At 40.2% G+C, this 12,832-nt stretch overlaps 1 protein-coding gene across 1 annotated transcript; it reads left to right on the top strand.

Moving 5' to 3' along the window:
• Positions 1 to 8,680: 8,680 nt before the first annotated feature.
• On the top strand, positions 8,681 to 9,662 carry LOC148192952 (uncharacterized). The gene is made up of 5 exons (XM_088098321.1): positions 8,681 to 8,795; positions 8,878 to 9,045; positions 9,124 to 9,228; positions 9,330 to 9,378; positions 9,459 to 9,662. The coding sequence occupies exons 1-5, from the start codon at positions 8,761 to 8,763 to the stop codon at positions 9,609 to 9,611; spliced, it is 510 nt and encodes a 169-aa protein (XP_087954447.1). The 5' UTR covers positions 8,681 to 8,760; the 3' UTR covers positions 9,612 to 9,662.
• The last annotated feature ends 3,170 nt before the right edge of the window (positions 9,663 to 12,832 follow it).

Genomic DNA, 12,832 nt, shown 5'->3' with positions numbered 1-12,832 from the left:
ACAAGGTATTTTAGAGGTTGAGGTTTTTGATTGTTGGGGTATTGACTTTGTTGGACCCTTCCCTCCATCTTTCAACAATGAATATATTCTGGTAGCAGTGGATTATGTGAGTAAATGGGTGGAAGCATTAGCTTGTCCTAAAAATGATGCTAGCACGGTAATTAAATTCCTGAAGAGGCAGATATTCTCACGTTTTGGCACTCCAAGAGTGTTGATCAGTGATGGAGGATCTCATTTTTGCAATTATCAGCTAGAGAAAGTACTCAAACACTATGGAGTAAAACATAAGGTAGCTGCACCTTATCATCCACAAACCAATGGACAAGCTGAGGTATCTAACAGGGAGATAAAACGGATCCTGGAAAAAACAGTGACTTCATCAAGAAAGGATTGGTCTCTCAAATTGGATGATGCTCTTTGGGCTTATAGGACAGCAATGAAGACGTCTATGGGATTATCACCATTCAATTAGTCTATGGGAAAGCATGCCATTTGCCTGTAGAATTGGAGCATAAAGCATTATGGGCTTTGAAATTCTTGAATTTCGATCCTTATGAAACTAAATGCACACGCAGACGGCAGATTTTGGAGCTTGAAGAAATGCGATTACATGCATATGATTCATCCAAGGCTTACAAAGACAAAATTAAATTTTATCATGACAGAAAGTTGGTGAATAGAGTTTTCAATCCAGGACAACAGGTATTATTGTTCAATTCAAGATTGAAGATATTTCCTGGGAAGCTGAAGTCAAAATGGTCAGGACCATATGTGATAAAAGAAGTGCATCCGCATGGAGCAATTGAAATATTTAATCCAGTTGCTGCTGATCCACAAAAGAGTTGGGTGGTGAATGGTCAACGTCTCAAACCTTATCTAGGGGGAGAGGTGCAACAATTTTCCACAATGATGTTGTTGGTTGATCCTTGAAAGTTTGGGTCAGGCTCGTGACGTTAAACAAGCGCTCACTGGGAGGCAACCCAGTTTTGTAAGTATTTTCTGTTTTTAGATTAGGGTGATGTACTTTATTTGAAACCTGGTTTGTTGTGATGGTTTGCTATTAACTGTGATGTGTGATAAGTAATTCTGAATGATGCTTATGATTATGATGTTGAGATGATGTGCACATTAAAATGCTTATACAGGTGATTCACAAGCTTTGTGAACAAATGCATGATATCATGATTGTGATTGTGAAATTAAGCAGGATGTGTATGTCAAATGTGAATGAGCTTATATGTGAGATTTTGAGCTCCAGAGTTGTTATTGTTGAATGCTATTACTTTGAAAGCATGAATGGTTTTGCCCAGGTTTTCTATGATTGAATTAATTGCTTGTTTTGCATCACATGATCAAGGCCATTTCACTAGTGCAGAAAGGGGTTTTAACGTCTCCCAATAGACGTCCGTCCACAAAAGCCCCAACGTATATAATTGACCGGTGGCATATTAGTAAATAAGTGGAACTGTAGACGTCCGTCCTGGGGCTAGCCGGACGTCTATAATGTTATGAACGTCCGTCCTTGGAGACGGACGTTTATAGGCTGAACAAAGTGAACACGGGTCAGCCCTTTGGACGTCCGTCCTTGGTCGCGACGGACGTTTATAATGTTATGGACGTCCGTCCTGGGGGACGGACGTTTAATAGGCTGAACTAGTAAACACCTATCAGCTCTTTGAACGTCCTCCTTGCCCGAGACGGACGTTTAAACTTGAGTGAACGTCCGTCCTAGGTGACGGACGTTTATTGGGCTGAACAGTGAAAATCCATGTGCAGGCTTTGAACGTCCGTCCCTGGCCGAGACGGACGTTTATACTTGAGTGAACGTCCGTCCTAAGTGACGGACGTTCATTAGGCTGAACAGTGAAAATCCATGTGCAGGCTTTGAACGTCCGTCCGTGGCCGAGACGGACGTTTATACTTGAGTGAACGTCCGTCCTAAGTGACGGACGTTCATTTGGCTGAACAGTGAAAACCATTTGCAGGCTTTGAACGTCCGTCCCTGGCCGAGACGACGTTTATACTTGAGTGAACGTCCGTCCTAAGTGACGGACGTTCATTTGGCTGAACAGTGAAAACTATTTGGAGGCTTTGAACGTCCGTCCCTGGCCGAGACGGACGTTTATAGTTGAACGTTTATACCCATTGCAGCCCTTAGACGTCCGTCTCAGGGGGACGGACGTCTACGAGGCTGAACGTTTCAATTTCCCAAGTAGGGAACTTACACGTCCGTTTTGGGAGGGCTCGGACGTCTATAATAAACACAGACGTCCGTGCCCCTATAACGGACGTTTAAGGTACTGACAGGGTGGTTGGATATTTAATTCTCTTCAGGCCCTCAACGTCAGTCCTACGAGGGCACGGACGTCTATAATATTATAGACGTCCGAGCCCGTATAACGGACGTTTAATGTACTGACAGGGGTGGTTGGATATTTAATTCTCTTCAGGTCCAGAGACGTCCCATATGCGGGGCCCGACGTTTATACTATTATAGACGTCAGAGCCCTCGTAGGACGGACGTTGAGGATCTGCCATGGGGAGTTGAAACGTTCAGTTTGTTCAATATAATAGACGTCAGCTCCCCAAAACGGACGTTTATCATATTACAGACGTCGGCGCACCCAAGGACGGACGTTTAAACCCACCCGCGAATATCATTTTTAAATCATCAAAGACGTCACATTAGTGACGAACCTGACGTCTATACTCTTATAGACGTCCGTCCACAAGCTCGCCGGACGTCTAAGAGTATAATATCGTGCTCCCGCGAACCAGTGACCAGTTAACGTTTGGAAACGCACTGTTCATCGTCTTCCTCCGCAAAACGCTGCTGCGCCATTGATTTCCAGGTGAGTTTTCTCGTTTTTGGACCGTTTAAATTCATTTTCAATCCGATTACATTGCTCTGTGATGAAATACCTTTGATTTGAACCGATTAAAAATCGTTTTCGGTCCGTTTTTTGTAGACTCTTGCGTGTTCTTGGAGGCTTCTTTGACTGTTTTTGGACTGCGTTTTAGGCCGTTCACTCCTCCGTTTTCATCATTTTCATTTCGAATCTACTTTCAGGTTAGCTTGTTGGTTGAAATTTTTTTGTATGCATGTAATTGAGTTTTGTGAATGCACGTTTTTTACTGTAAAATGTGACTGCGTAATTGGCTTTTGAATATATCTGTATTAGTTGTGTATTATATAAGTATCAAATCATTGAGTGACACTTAGTTCCCGTTTGAAATTTAAGACAAACGATTAATCTTTTAATCGTTTGTGTTAAATTTTGAATTGTCCGATTGGACAGTTTGAGAAAATTAATTTCCATAATTTGCAATTCCATGTCATTTGGAGTTTAAGGATAAGATTGATAAAATTTCGGTTCAGTACTTGTGTTGTTCTCCGGATGCATATTTGATTGTGGTCATCGTTGACTACTCTCATTTCGTGTATTTCGGAGACCAATGCGAAATGCTGCCGAAATCTTATCAATTTTATGATGTAGACTTCAATGCACGTGGCTGATATAATTATGAAAATTAGTTTTTTTGAATGGGTAGGGCCTAACCTTGTGAGAGTTAAAACACTTGAACTAATGATTTTACGAACATAGTATGGATCGAAGCTGGATGAAGGAACGTCGCATCAGTGAAGAGTATGAGAAGGGTGTTTCGAAGTTCTTGCAATACGTTGAACAAAATGCTAAGTCCGTCAACGGGAAATATTTTTGTCCTTGTGTGCGTTGTCTTAATCAAATACGGCAAGACTTAGGCAATGTGCGTGACCATCTATTCATGTACGGCATAATGAGGACTTATACCGTTTGGACTTGGCATGGAGAACTACTGGAGCAGCAAACCACGTCACGAGGAACGGATTATGTGGAAGAATGGATGAGTGACCATTTAGAGGACATGATACGTGATGTCGGTGAAGAAATTTTGTAAGGGCTAATTTGTATGATTCTCTTATTAATGATTCAGAGCAACCGTTGTTCCCAGGATGCTCGAACTTTACACGTCTGTCTTCAACTTTAAAATTATTTAGTTTAAAAGCAAGGAATGGATGGACCGATAAAAGTTTCACCGAGTTGTTGGAGTTGTTGAAGGAGATGCTTCCAGAAAATAATACTCTACCTATTCGTAATTACGAGGCCAAAAAAATTTTATGTCCAATGGGTCTTGAATATCGAAAGATACATGCTTGTCCTAATGATTGTGTTTTGTACACAAAGGAGTTTGCTTCGTTAAAGTATTGTCCAACATGTGGTTTATCCCGTTTTAAAAAGAAATCTGACAGAGTCACTGGTGATGAAGGTAATGATGGTGCACCTGCTAAGGTGATGTGGTATTTGCCTATAATACCTAGGTTCAAACGTATGTTCTCTGTTAAAGAAGATGCAAAGAACCTTAAATGGCACTCTGACGAAAGAAAGTGCGATAATCTTCTTCGACACCCTGCTGATTCTCCACAATGGAAAAAGATTGATGACAAATTTCCTGAATTTGGTGCAGATCCAAGAAACTTAAGGCTTGCACTTGCAACTGATGGTATGAATCCTTATGGAAACTTAAGTAGCAAACACAGTTCGTGGCCAGTTATGTTGATGATTTACAATCTTTCTCCTTCGTTGTGCATGAAGAGAAAATATGTGATGTTGTCCATGATGATATCGGGTCCTAGACAACCTGGAAATGACATTGATGTTTACTTAGCACCTTTAATTGATGATTTGAAATTGTTGTGGGAAGAAGGCATCGACGTGTTTGACTCACATGTTCAGGAACAGTTTCGTTTGCGTGCAATGTTGTTTTGCACTATAAATGATTTCCCAGCATATGGAAACTTGAGCGGTTATAGTGTTAAAGGTCATTTTGCATGTCCCATATGTGAAGAAAACACTAGTTACCTTCAGTTGAAGCATGGTCAGAAGACAGTATATACAAGACATCGAAAATTTCTTCCTCGTAATCATCCTTATCGTAGATTGAAAAAAGCATTTAATGGAAGTGCTGAGGATGAGGTTGTGTGCAGACCCCGGAATGGTGAAGAGGTGTACAACGAAGTGAAAAACATTGACATTGTGTTTGGAAAACATCATAAAAGTACCTATGCAAAGAACATCTGGAAGAAACGATCGATATTTTTTAAGCTTCCATATTGGTGTGAACTTGATGTTAGACATTGTATTGATGTGATGCACGTTGAAAAAAATGTTTGTGACAGTGTTATCGGAACTTTATTAAACGTCAAAGGGAAGACCAAAGACGGAATAAAAGCAAGACAAGATTTGGCTGACATGGGAATCCGATCTGAGTTACATCCACAGATAATAGGAAGACGCACCTATCTGCCCCCAGCCTGTCACACACTTTCCAAAAAAGAAAAACAAAGTTTTTGTAACTGTTTAAGAAGTGTGAAGGTTCCGCAAGGTTATTCTTCAAACATTAGTAACCTTGTGTCTATGCAAGACTTAAAGCTAGTTGGTTTAAAGTCTCACGATTGTCATGTATTGATGCAACAGTTGTTACCAGTTGTTATTCGAGGTATATTACCTCCTTCTGTTAGGGGTATTCTGACACGTCTGAGTTTTTTCTTTAATGCCATTTGCAAGAAAGTTGTTGACCCTCGAGTTTAGATGAATTGGAAAATGAGGGAATAAGACTACTATGTCAATTGGAGATGTATTTTCCACCTTCCTTTTTTGACATCATGGTACATTTGATTGTTCATCTAGTCAGAGAAATTCGAATATGTGGGCCGGTCTTCTTAAGGTGGATGTACCCAGTTGAAAGATACATGAAGATCTTAAAGGGATATGTCAAGAATCAGTATAGACCAGAAGCTTCAATCATAGAGCGATACGTTGCAGAAGAAGCCATTGAATTTTGTTCAAGTTATATGCCATCTTGTGAACCCGTCGGTCTTCCGAAGAGCAAAAATGAAGGAAAATGTGAAGGTAAGGGTGTTCGAGGTGTGAGAATTCAAAGTGTTAGCAGAAAAGAAATTGACCAAGCTCATTTGTACGTCTTAAACAACACTGTTGATGTGATTCCTTACATTTCTGACCACGTTAATGAAATAAAGGCAGCAAACCCAAAAATGAGTGAAAAATGGCATCTTAATGAACATGTGAAAACCTTCTTGGGATGGTTTAAGAAAAAGATGTATGCGACTCCACATGTTTCTGAAACTTTATTGAGGTTATCTCGTGGGCCGAACACAGAGGTCATTACATATGGTGGGTACTATATAAACAATATTTCTTTCAGACAAAGGTAGAAGATGACAAAAGCAGAGTTCAAAATAGTGGCGTCACACTACAAGCTGAGGCTGTGCACTTTGCTAGTTCTAAAGACAAAAATCCAATCACAGCATCCATCAGTTATTTTGGAATAATACAAGAAATATGGGAAGTTGATTACGTTACTTTTAGAGTACCAGTTTTCAAGTGTAAATGGGTTGATATAAATTCTGGTGTCATGATGGATGACCTTGGTTTCACATTGGTAGACTTGAACAAGATGAATTACACTGATGAACCATTTATCATGGCTAGTCAAGCAAGACAAATATTCTACGTAAGTGATCCATCGAATAACAAATGGTCAGTGGTTTTAGAAGGTAGAAACATGCATGGACATGAGGATGACGATTCTCTTGATATACTTGAGACAACATCTGTTGCATGTAGACCCACTGAAGACCCAGTTGATGACGTTGCCGATGTAATGCAGGCAATTCGTAGTGATCACAACGAAGGCATTTGGGAAAAAACAATTAATTAATAGGTTAATATTTTCACTTTTATTGACTTTATATGTATGTTCATCATAATTGAATTATTACTAACGTTGTATAATTTTTAGGTATGTCGGCCTCAGACTCAGGATCGGGAAAGAGCAGACGTGGACGAGGCGTCACCCGAGTGGCAGATGTGACATCCGGACGCGTGGATGGTCAGAGGAGGCATGTTGACATTGACCCCAGATCAGGTCATCCATCAGGGCCAAATGCTGATAGGTTTAGGAGTTATCTGGGCAAGTTAGCAAAAAGTCATGTCTCTATCCTTCATGCATGTTGGGATGACGTCCCAGAGGTCGACAAGAACCTCTTATGGCAAGATGTTCAGGTATGTTTATACTTCATGCAATTTGTGATATACTTATCTGTTATGTTTTCTTTTGGTAACAAGTTTTTGGTTTTAAACAGCAACATTTTGATATTCCAAACACAATGCAAATCAGAAAGAAAGTGTTATCGCATATAGCGATAAGATGGAGGGATTTCAAGACAAGGCTGACACGACTATATGTCTTTGGAGATAGACAACATGAAAATCCATCTCAGCATTATACCTTCACAGAGGAGGATTGGATGCAGTTTCGTGCATCTAGAGAGTCTGAGGAATGGAAGGTATGTTTCTTAAGATCGCTTTCATTGAGTTTTTATGATTATACACTTACTTATATACATGGTTTCACAGGATAAAAGGTTAGCCGCCCAAGAAAGACAAAGTTAAACGACGCACCCCACTTGTTATCACGAGGTGGATATGCAAAATTGGAGAAGAAACTGAGAAAGTCTAGAGCCGATGCCTTGGGACTTGAGTCGCCGACCTAGCACCTGCACCTGCTAGGTACGAGCTGTGGAAGGCTGCTCGGACTAAATCTGATGGGAACATGACATCTTCCTCAGCTGCCTTGATCTCACAGAGAATTGTAAGTTCAAATTATAAGCAGTTATTTGATTGTGTATCTATCACAGCATGTCTTCTAAGTAACTTGGTTTTTTTATGTGCAGGATGAGTTGGTTGAGCAGCAGACTCAGGGCACATTTGCTGGCCAAGGTAGGGACGACATTCTGACAACGGCCATTGGAAGGCCCGAGCACCCAGGACGTGTACGTGGAGTTCCTGGGGCGATTGGTCTTCGTGACTATTTTGGCCCTACACAGAAAACCCCCCAATCAATGAGTCAGGAGACACTGAGGCAGATGGATCTTCAATGGGAGGAAAGACTCAACCAAAGCATGAGATCAATGGAGCAACGATTCATGGAGCAGCTACAAGAACAAAAACAAATACAAAGAGCGCTTGAAGAAAAGCTGCATTCAAGTATAGCACTAACCCTAATCGATGAAACTCCCACACCACCTCGTGTCAGCACTAAAGGATCATGCTCTGCTGTAGACCCCACTCAGTATAGCGGTCAATATGAGCTGTTGGTTGATGGGGATCCCCCACGCATTGTGGCTGTCGGACGAGTGCTTGAGGGAGGGGAGACCATTCATGGTGTTGCCATATTACCCCAGCACGTGCGTGTGACCATTGACGAGGTTCGGGATCCCCAGGCTCAGGTGCCTGTACCCACTCCAGAAATTAACTTTGTGGGGGAGGCCATAGGATCATTTATTGCATGGCCTAGAGCATTGATCATGTCCCACATCGCTACTCCACAGGTATAATGTCTTTTAAAATAGTATTTCTATGTTTATTCTTCATATAATTGTTGACAAAGCTTTGACGTAAATTCTTATCTTCAGTTCACACGTCCTCAGAAGCAGCCAATTCATGATACAGTCATACATGAAGATGATGAGATGGCTGAAGCGGAGGATGATCCTCTATCAAAGTTAGTGACAAAATTACCCAATTAAAGAAAGCATCATTAGAAGTCTACTGGGATTTGAGGGTATTTGGTCTTCCCCCACATGTGCCAGTTTATATCACATTTTCTGATGCATTGGAGGTGATTGGGGGAGACAGGATGTTGAATATTTCCATCATTCAGCTGTGGTGCATGTAAGTTACTCAATTTGGTCTTTCATATTACTTTTATTTACATTGTTATATAGTTTCTAACAACTTAACTTTGTTGTTTTAGGTACATGGACACAATCGTTGTAGACCAAGGTCGGTCTTCCATGTACGGATTTGTTGAACCTCAGACCATTCAACCGTCTGGTAACACACTTCAAAACAGACAAGATTATTTGCAAACATGGATGGATGAGTCAAAAAGAGACGTATACCTTGTGCCATACATTGACGGGTAGGTGTTGTTATATGTGGTCAGTTTATTATTATAGTTTCGTTAATTAGTTGAATAACTATTTGTCCTTCGTGATAGGTCGCACTGGCAGCTGATGGTAATCCTTCCCAAACAATGTAAAATTATATTTTTTTGTTCGTTGCACAGGAGGATGAAAACTGAGTTGAGAACCATGCTTCAAGGGTAAGTGTTTCTCCAAAAATGACTTTGAATTTGATGTTCACCTTCAACTTTTATGATAAAATAGTCATATTAATTATACTTTGTGTTTTCAATCTGTACAGAGTTATTGGTAAATCTCGTGGTCAACTGGTTCAAGTTTTGTATCCAAAGGTTGTAAGTCATTTAACGTTTCCTTTTCATTTATGTTATTGAATGATCTAAATTCTTAACTATTTAGTTTGTTATTTTAGTGTAACCACCAGGTAGATTCATGGGAATGTGGCTTCTATGTGATGTGTTGGATTAAGACCATCATTCGAGCAGTCATTACAGATGACTGGAATGAGGTAATGATGTATACCTTCAATACATTACAAATCATATTCATCTACAACTATATATGAAACAATAATGAATCTTTGTTGAATTTTGCAGCGCTTCAAGACTACATCGCCTATTACAGAAGACACAATTAAACAGATAAGGCAGGATGGACCGCTTATCTTCTGCAAAGATGGAGTTAGGAATAGTTATATTTCTTGTTGAACATTGTTTAGTTTTTTAGTTTAAGTTTTATGTTGATAGTTTGGTAGTGGATTGAACTCCACATTAAGTAGAACTTTGTTTATATAAAACGCATTTTTATATTATTGCAAAATTGTTCTGGGACATTTTTCTGCTTTTCAGGTGTGGTTTTATTGAAAAAATAAACTAATTTTTAAAAAAAAAACGCCCAGTAGACGTCCGTTAGTGCACAGTCGGACGTCTACAGACGTCTGTCAGTGCACACACGGACGTCCACCCCCCAGCTCCTACCTAAAACATTTCAGCAAGGTAGACGTCAGGGGGGAGGAGGCGGACGTATATATAGACGTCCGTCCAGACACAACGGACGTTTATATAGGCGTCCGTCCAGACACAACGGACGTTCATGTAAACGTCCCTCCTGACACAACGGACGTTCATGTCGACGTCCGTCATGACACAACGGACGTTCATGTAGACGTCCGTGCTGACACAACGGACGTTTTACAGAGACGTCCGTCCTGCCACAACGGACGTTCATGTAGACGTCCGTGCTGACACAACGGACGTTTACAGAGACGTCCGTCCTGCCACAACGGACGTCTGAGCGACGTCACCCACATAAACGTCGGGCGTACGCCGGACGTCAAAAGGCCAAAATATCGGACGTTAAAACCCCTTTCTGCACTAGTGTTTGTTGAAAACCTTTTTATTGGCCAAATTCATACAATTAGCCCACTAAAAGAGAACACTTTGTGTTCTATCCTTTGAACCCTTAGCCTTGAACATACACTGAAACCTTTGATTGAAAAATCTTTACCTTGAGTTAAGTAGAAGATCTTGTGTGGTATTGTTAAATGTTCAAGTTTGGGGTTGTTGGGAAAAACATGAAAAGCATTGAGCTAAGAGTTAAAAAAATAAGAATATGCAAAGAAAAAGAAAAGAAAAGAAAAAGAAGCAAAGCTCAATGCAAAGGCAAAAGAAAGTTGGGAAAGAATAAGATGATTGTGTTGTATAATTCTCTTAACTCAAGGATTTTGTGATCTAGAAAAACCAATTTTCTTGTTAGCCCAGCCACATTATAAGCCATAGAAAAGTCCTTGTGATGATGCATGCTTGTGAATGTTTTTTATTGTGGTAAAATGAAAGGCAAAGCTAATTCATGTAACATTGTGATAGTAGAGTGAATGAGTGATCATCTCTTATACACTTGAGTGTGAGTGAAACACTTGACTTAGTGAGGAAATATCACATGCACACATGAACATCCATGCTTAATTGATTGATCATTCATGAAAATAGCATTTGTTGGAATTTAAATGACTTTGTGAACACTAAAGCATGTGCACATCTTGATTGAACTCTTGGTCATAAGTTTGAGTGAAGTTTTTGCTTATCTTGAAAAGAAGATTTTTGAATAAAGTGAATCATCATATGAATTGGTTTAAAGATAGAGTTACATCTTATTTGCTTGAGGACAAGCAAAGTTCTAAGTTTGGGGTTGTGATAACAGTTGAAAAACTGTTATTTTCATGATTAAAATTGACACTAAAAGCAACCTTCACACTTAGAAATTAGCTTGAAATCATGTTTTTCTTTATATTTTTAGAAATAAGAGAGCTGGACAAGTTTATGCTTGATTTCAGTGTTTTTGTGCAGGTTTTAAGGTGAATTTGGTAAAAGAAGTGAAGAAGGAGAGAGATGAAATCAGAAAAGACAATAAAAAGTGCAAAAGGAGAAGCCGAAGTCACCGCTCAGCGGCAGTTTACCGCTGAGCAGCACTCAGGAGTTTGCGGGAGGTCCGTTGAGGGGCAAAATGGCCGCTGAGGGGAGAAAACAAGTCACGCACTCACCGCTGAGCGGTATTTTACCGCTGAGCGGTACTCTGGAAGTCACGGGAGATCCGCTGAGGGGCAAAATGGCCGCTGAGGGGAGAAAACAAGTCACGCAATCACCGCTGAGCGGTAGTTTACCGCTGAGCGGCACTTAAATGGGCTTGGACTTGACTTTTTGTAATTTACGAATGATACATAAGATTTAGGGTTTCCTAGGGTTAGGCATCTCTGGCTGGAACGAGGCAAACACTCTCTCTACCACCCCTTTAAAGGAGGATCTTGGATGCTGAGGCTTCCGCTTCACCTTTTTAGGGTTTATTCTTTCATTCTTTCATTGTAATTCATCTAGGTTCACCATGAATATGGTGAACTAACCTCTTTATGTTTGTTGGGGAATCAATGTAGTCTTGTGAAACTCTCATATATGGAATCTGTTTTTACATCTTTTAATTAAGACTTATGCTTTCTTTCATCATTAGTTAGGGTTTTTCCTCTTTGTTTAATGCTTGCATGGTTTAACTCATTCGATGCATGATTATTGGTTTTGTCGATACGGGAACGTACGGGGAAGTCTAGATCCGGGGAATTTCTCCCAATTTTATATTGGTTGTCGTTAAGCTCCTGTACTTATGAACTGATCATTAGGAATGCTAGGAATTGTATGAACTCGTGATTAGGGAGAAGCCTTCTGGAAAGGTACATTAGAGAGTGGCATTAACAATGGTGATTTGATCGTTGAATTCCTAAAATATATGAGAGTGGATAAGATGAAATTGAACCCCAACAACATATCCATACATAAATTTCATTGAAAGTGTTTATCTTTTGCTTTTTGCCATTGATCACAATTCATGCATACATGTTTATTTTCTGTCTTGCATTTTAAACCCCAATTAATTCGTTTGTAAGTCTTAGTTAATTAAGAAATCACATAACTAAACTAGGCCGCGAGTCCTTTGGGAAGAACGATACTTGGTCTTACCAAGTTTTATTACTTGAACGATTCGGTCATACTTGCCAATTGAAAACCAGTTTGTGACATCATAATTTGGTGTTCATAAATTTGTTCATCACTCCACTTCGTCCACTTGTTCCACGTCGTCAACTTCGTCCACTTTGTCCACTTCGTCCTCTTCGTCGACTTCGTCGACTTCGTCCAGTTCCTCCACTTCGTCCACTTCCTCCACTTCGTCCACTTCCTCTACTTCGTCCACTTCGTCCATTTCGTCCACTTCGTCAAGTTCGTCCACTTCCTCCACTTCCTC

The sequence above is a fragment of the Vigna umbellata genome, chromosome 9 (assembly GCF_029865625.1).
Source record: "Vigna umbellata cultivar VRB3 chromosome 9, Vumbellata_1.0, whole genome shotgun sequence".
Lineage (NCBI taxonomy): Eukaryota > Viridiplantae > Streptophyta > Magnoliopsida > Fabales > Fabaceae > Vigna > Vigna umbellata.
Note: the sequence above shows the minus strand (reverse complement) of the source record. Positions and strands in the feature narration are given on the sequence as shown.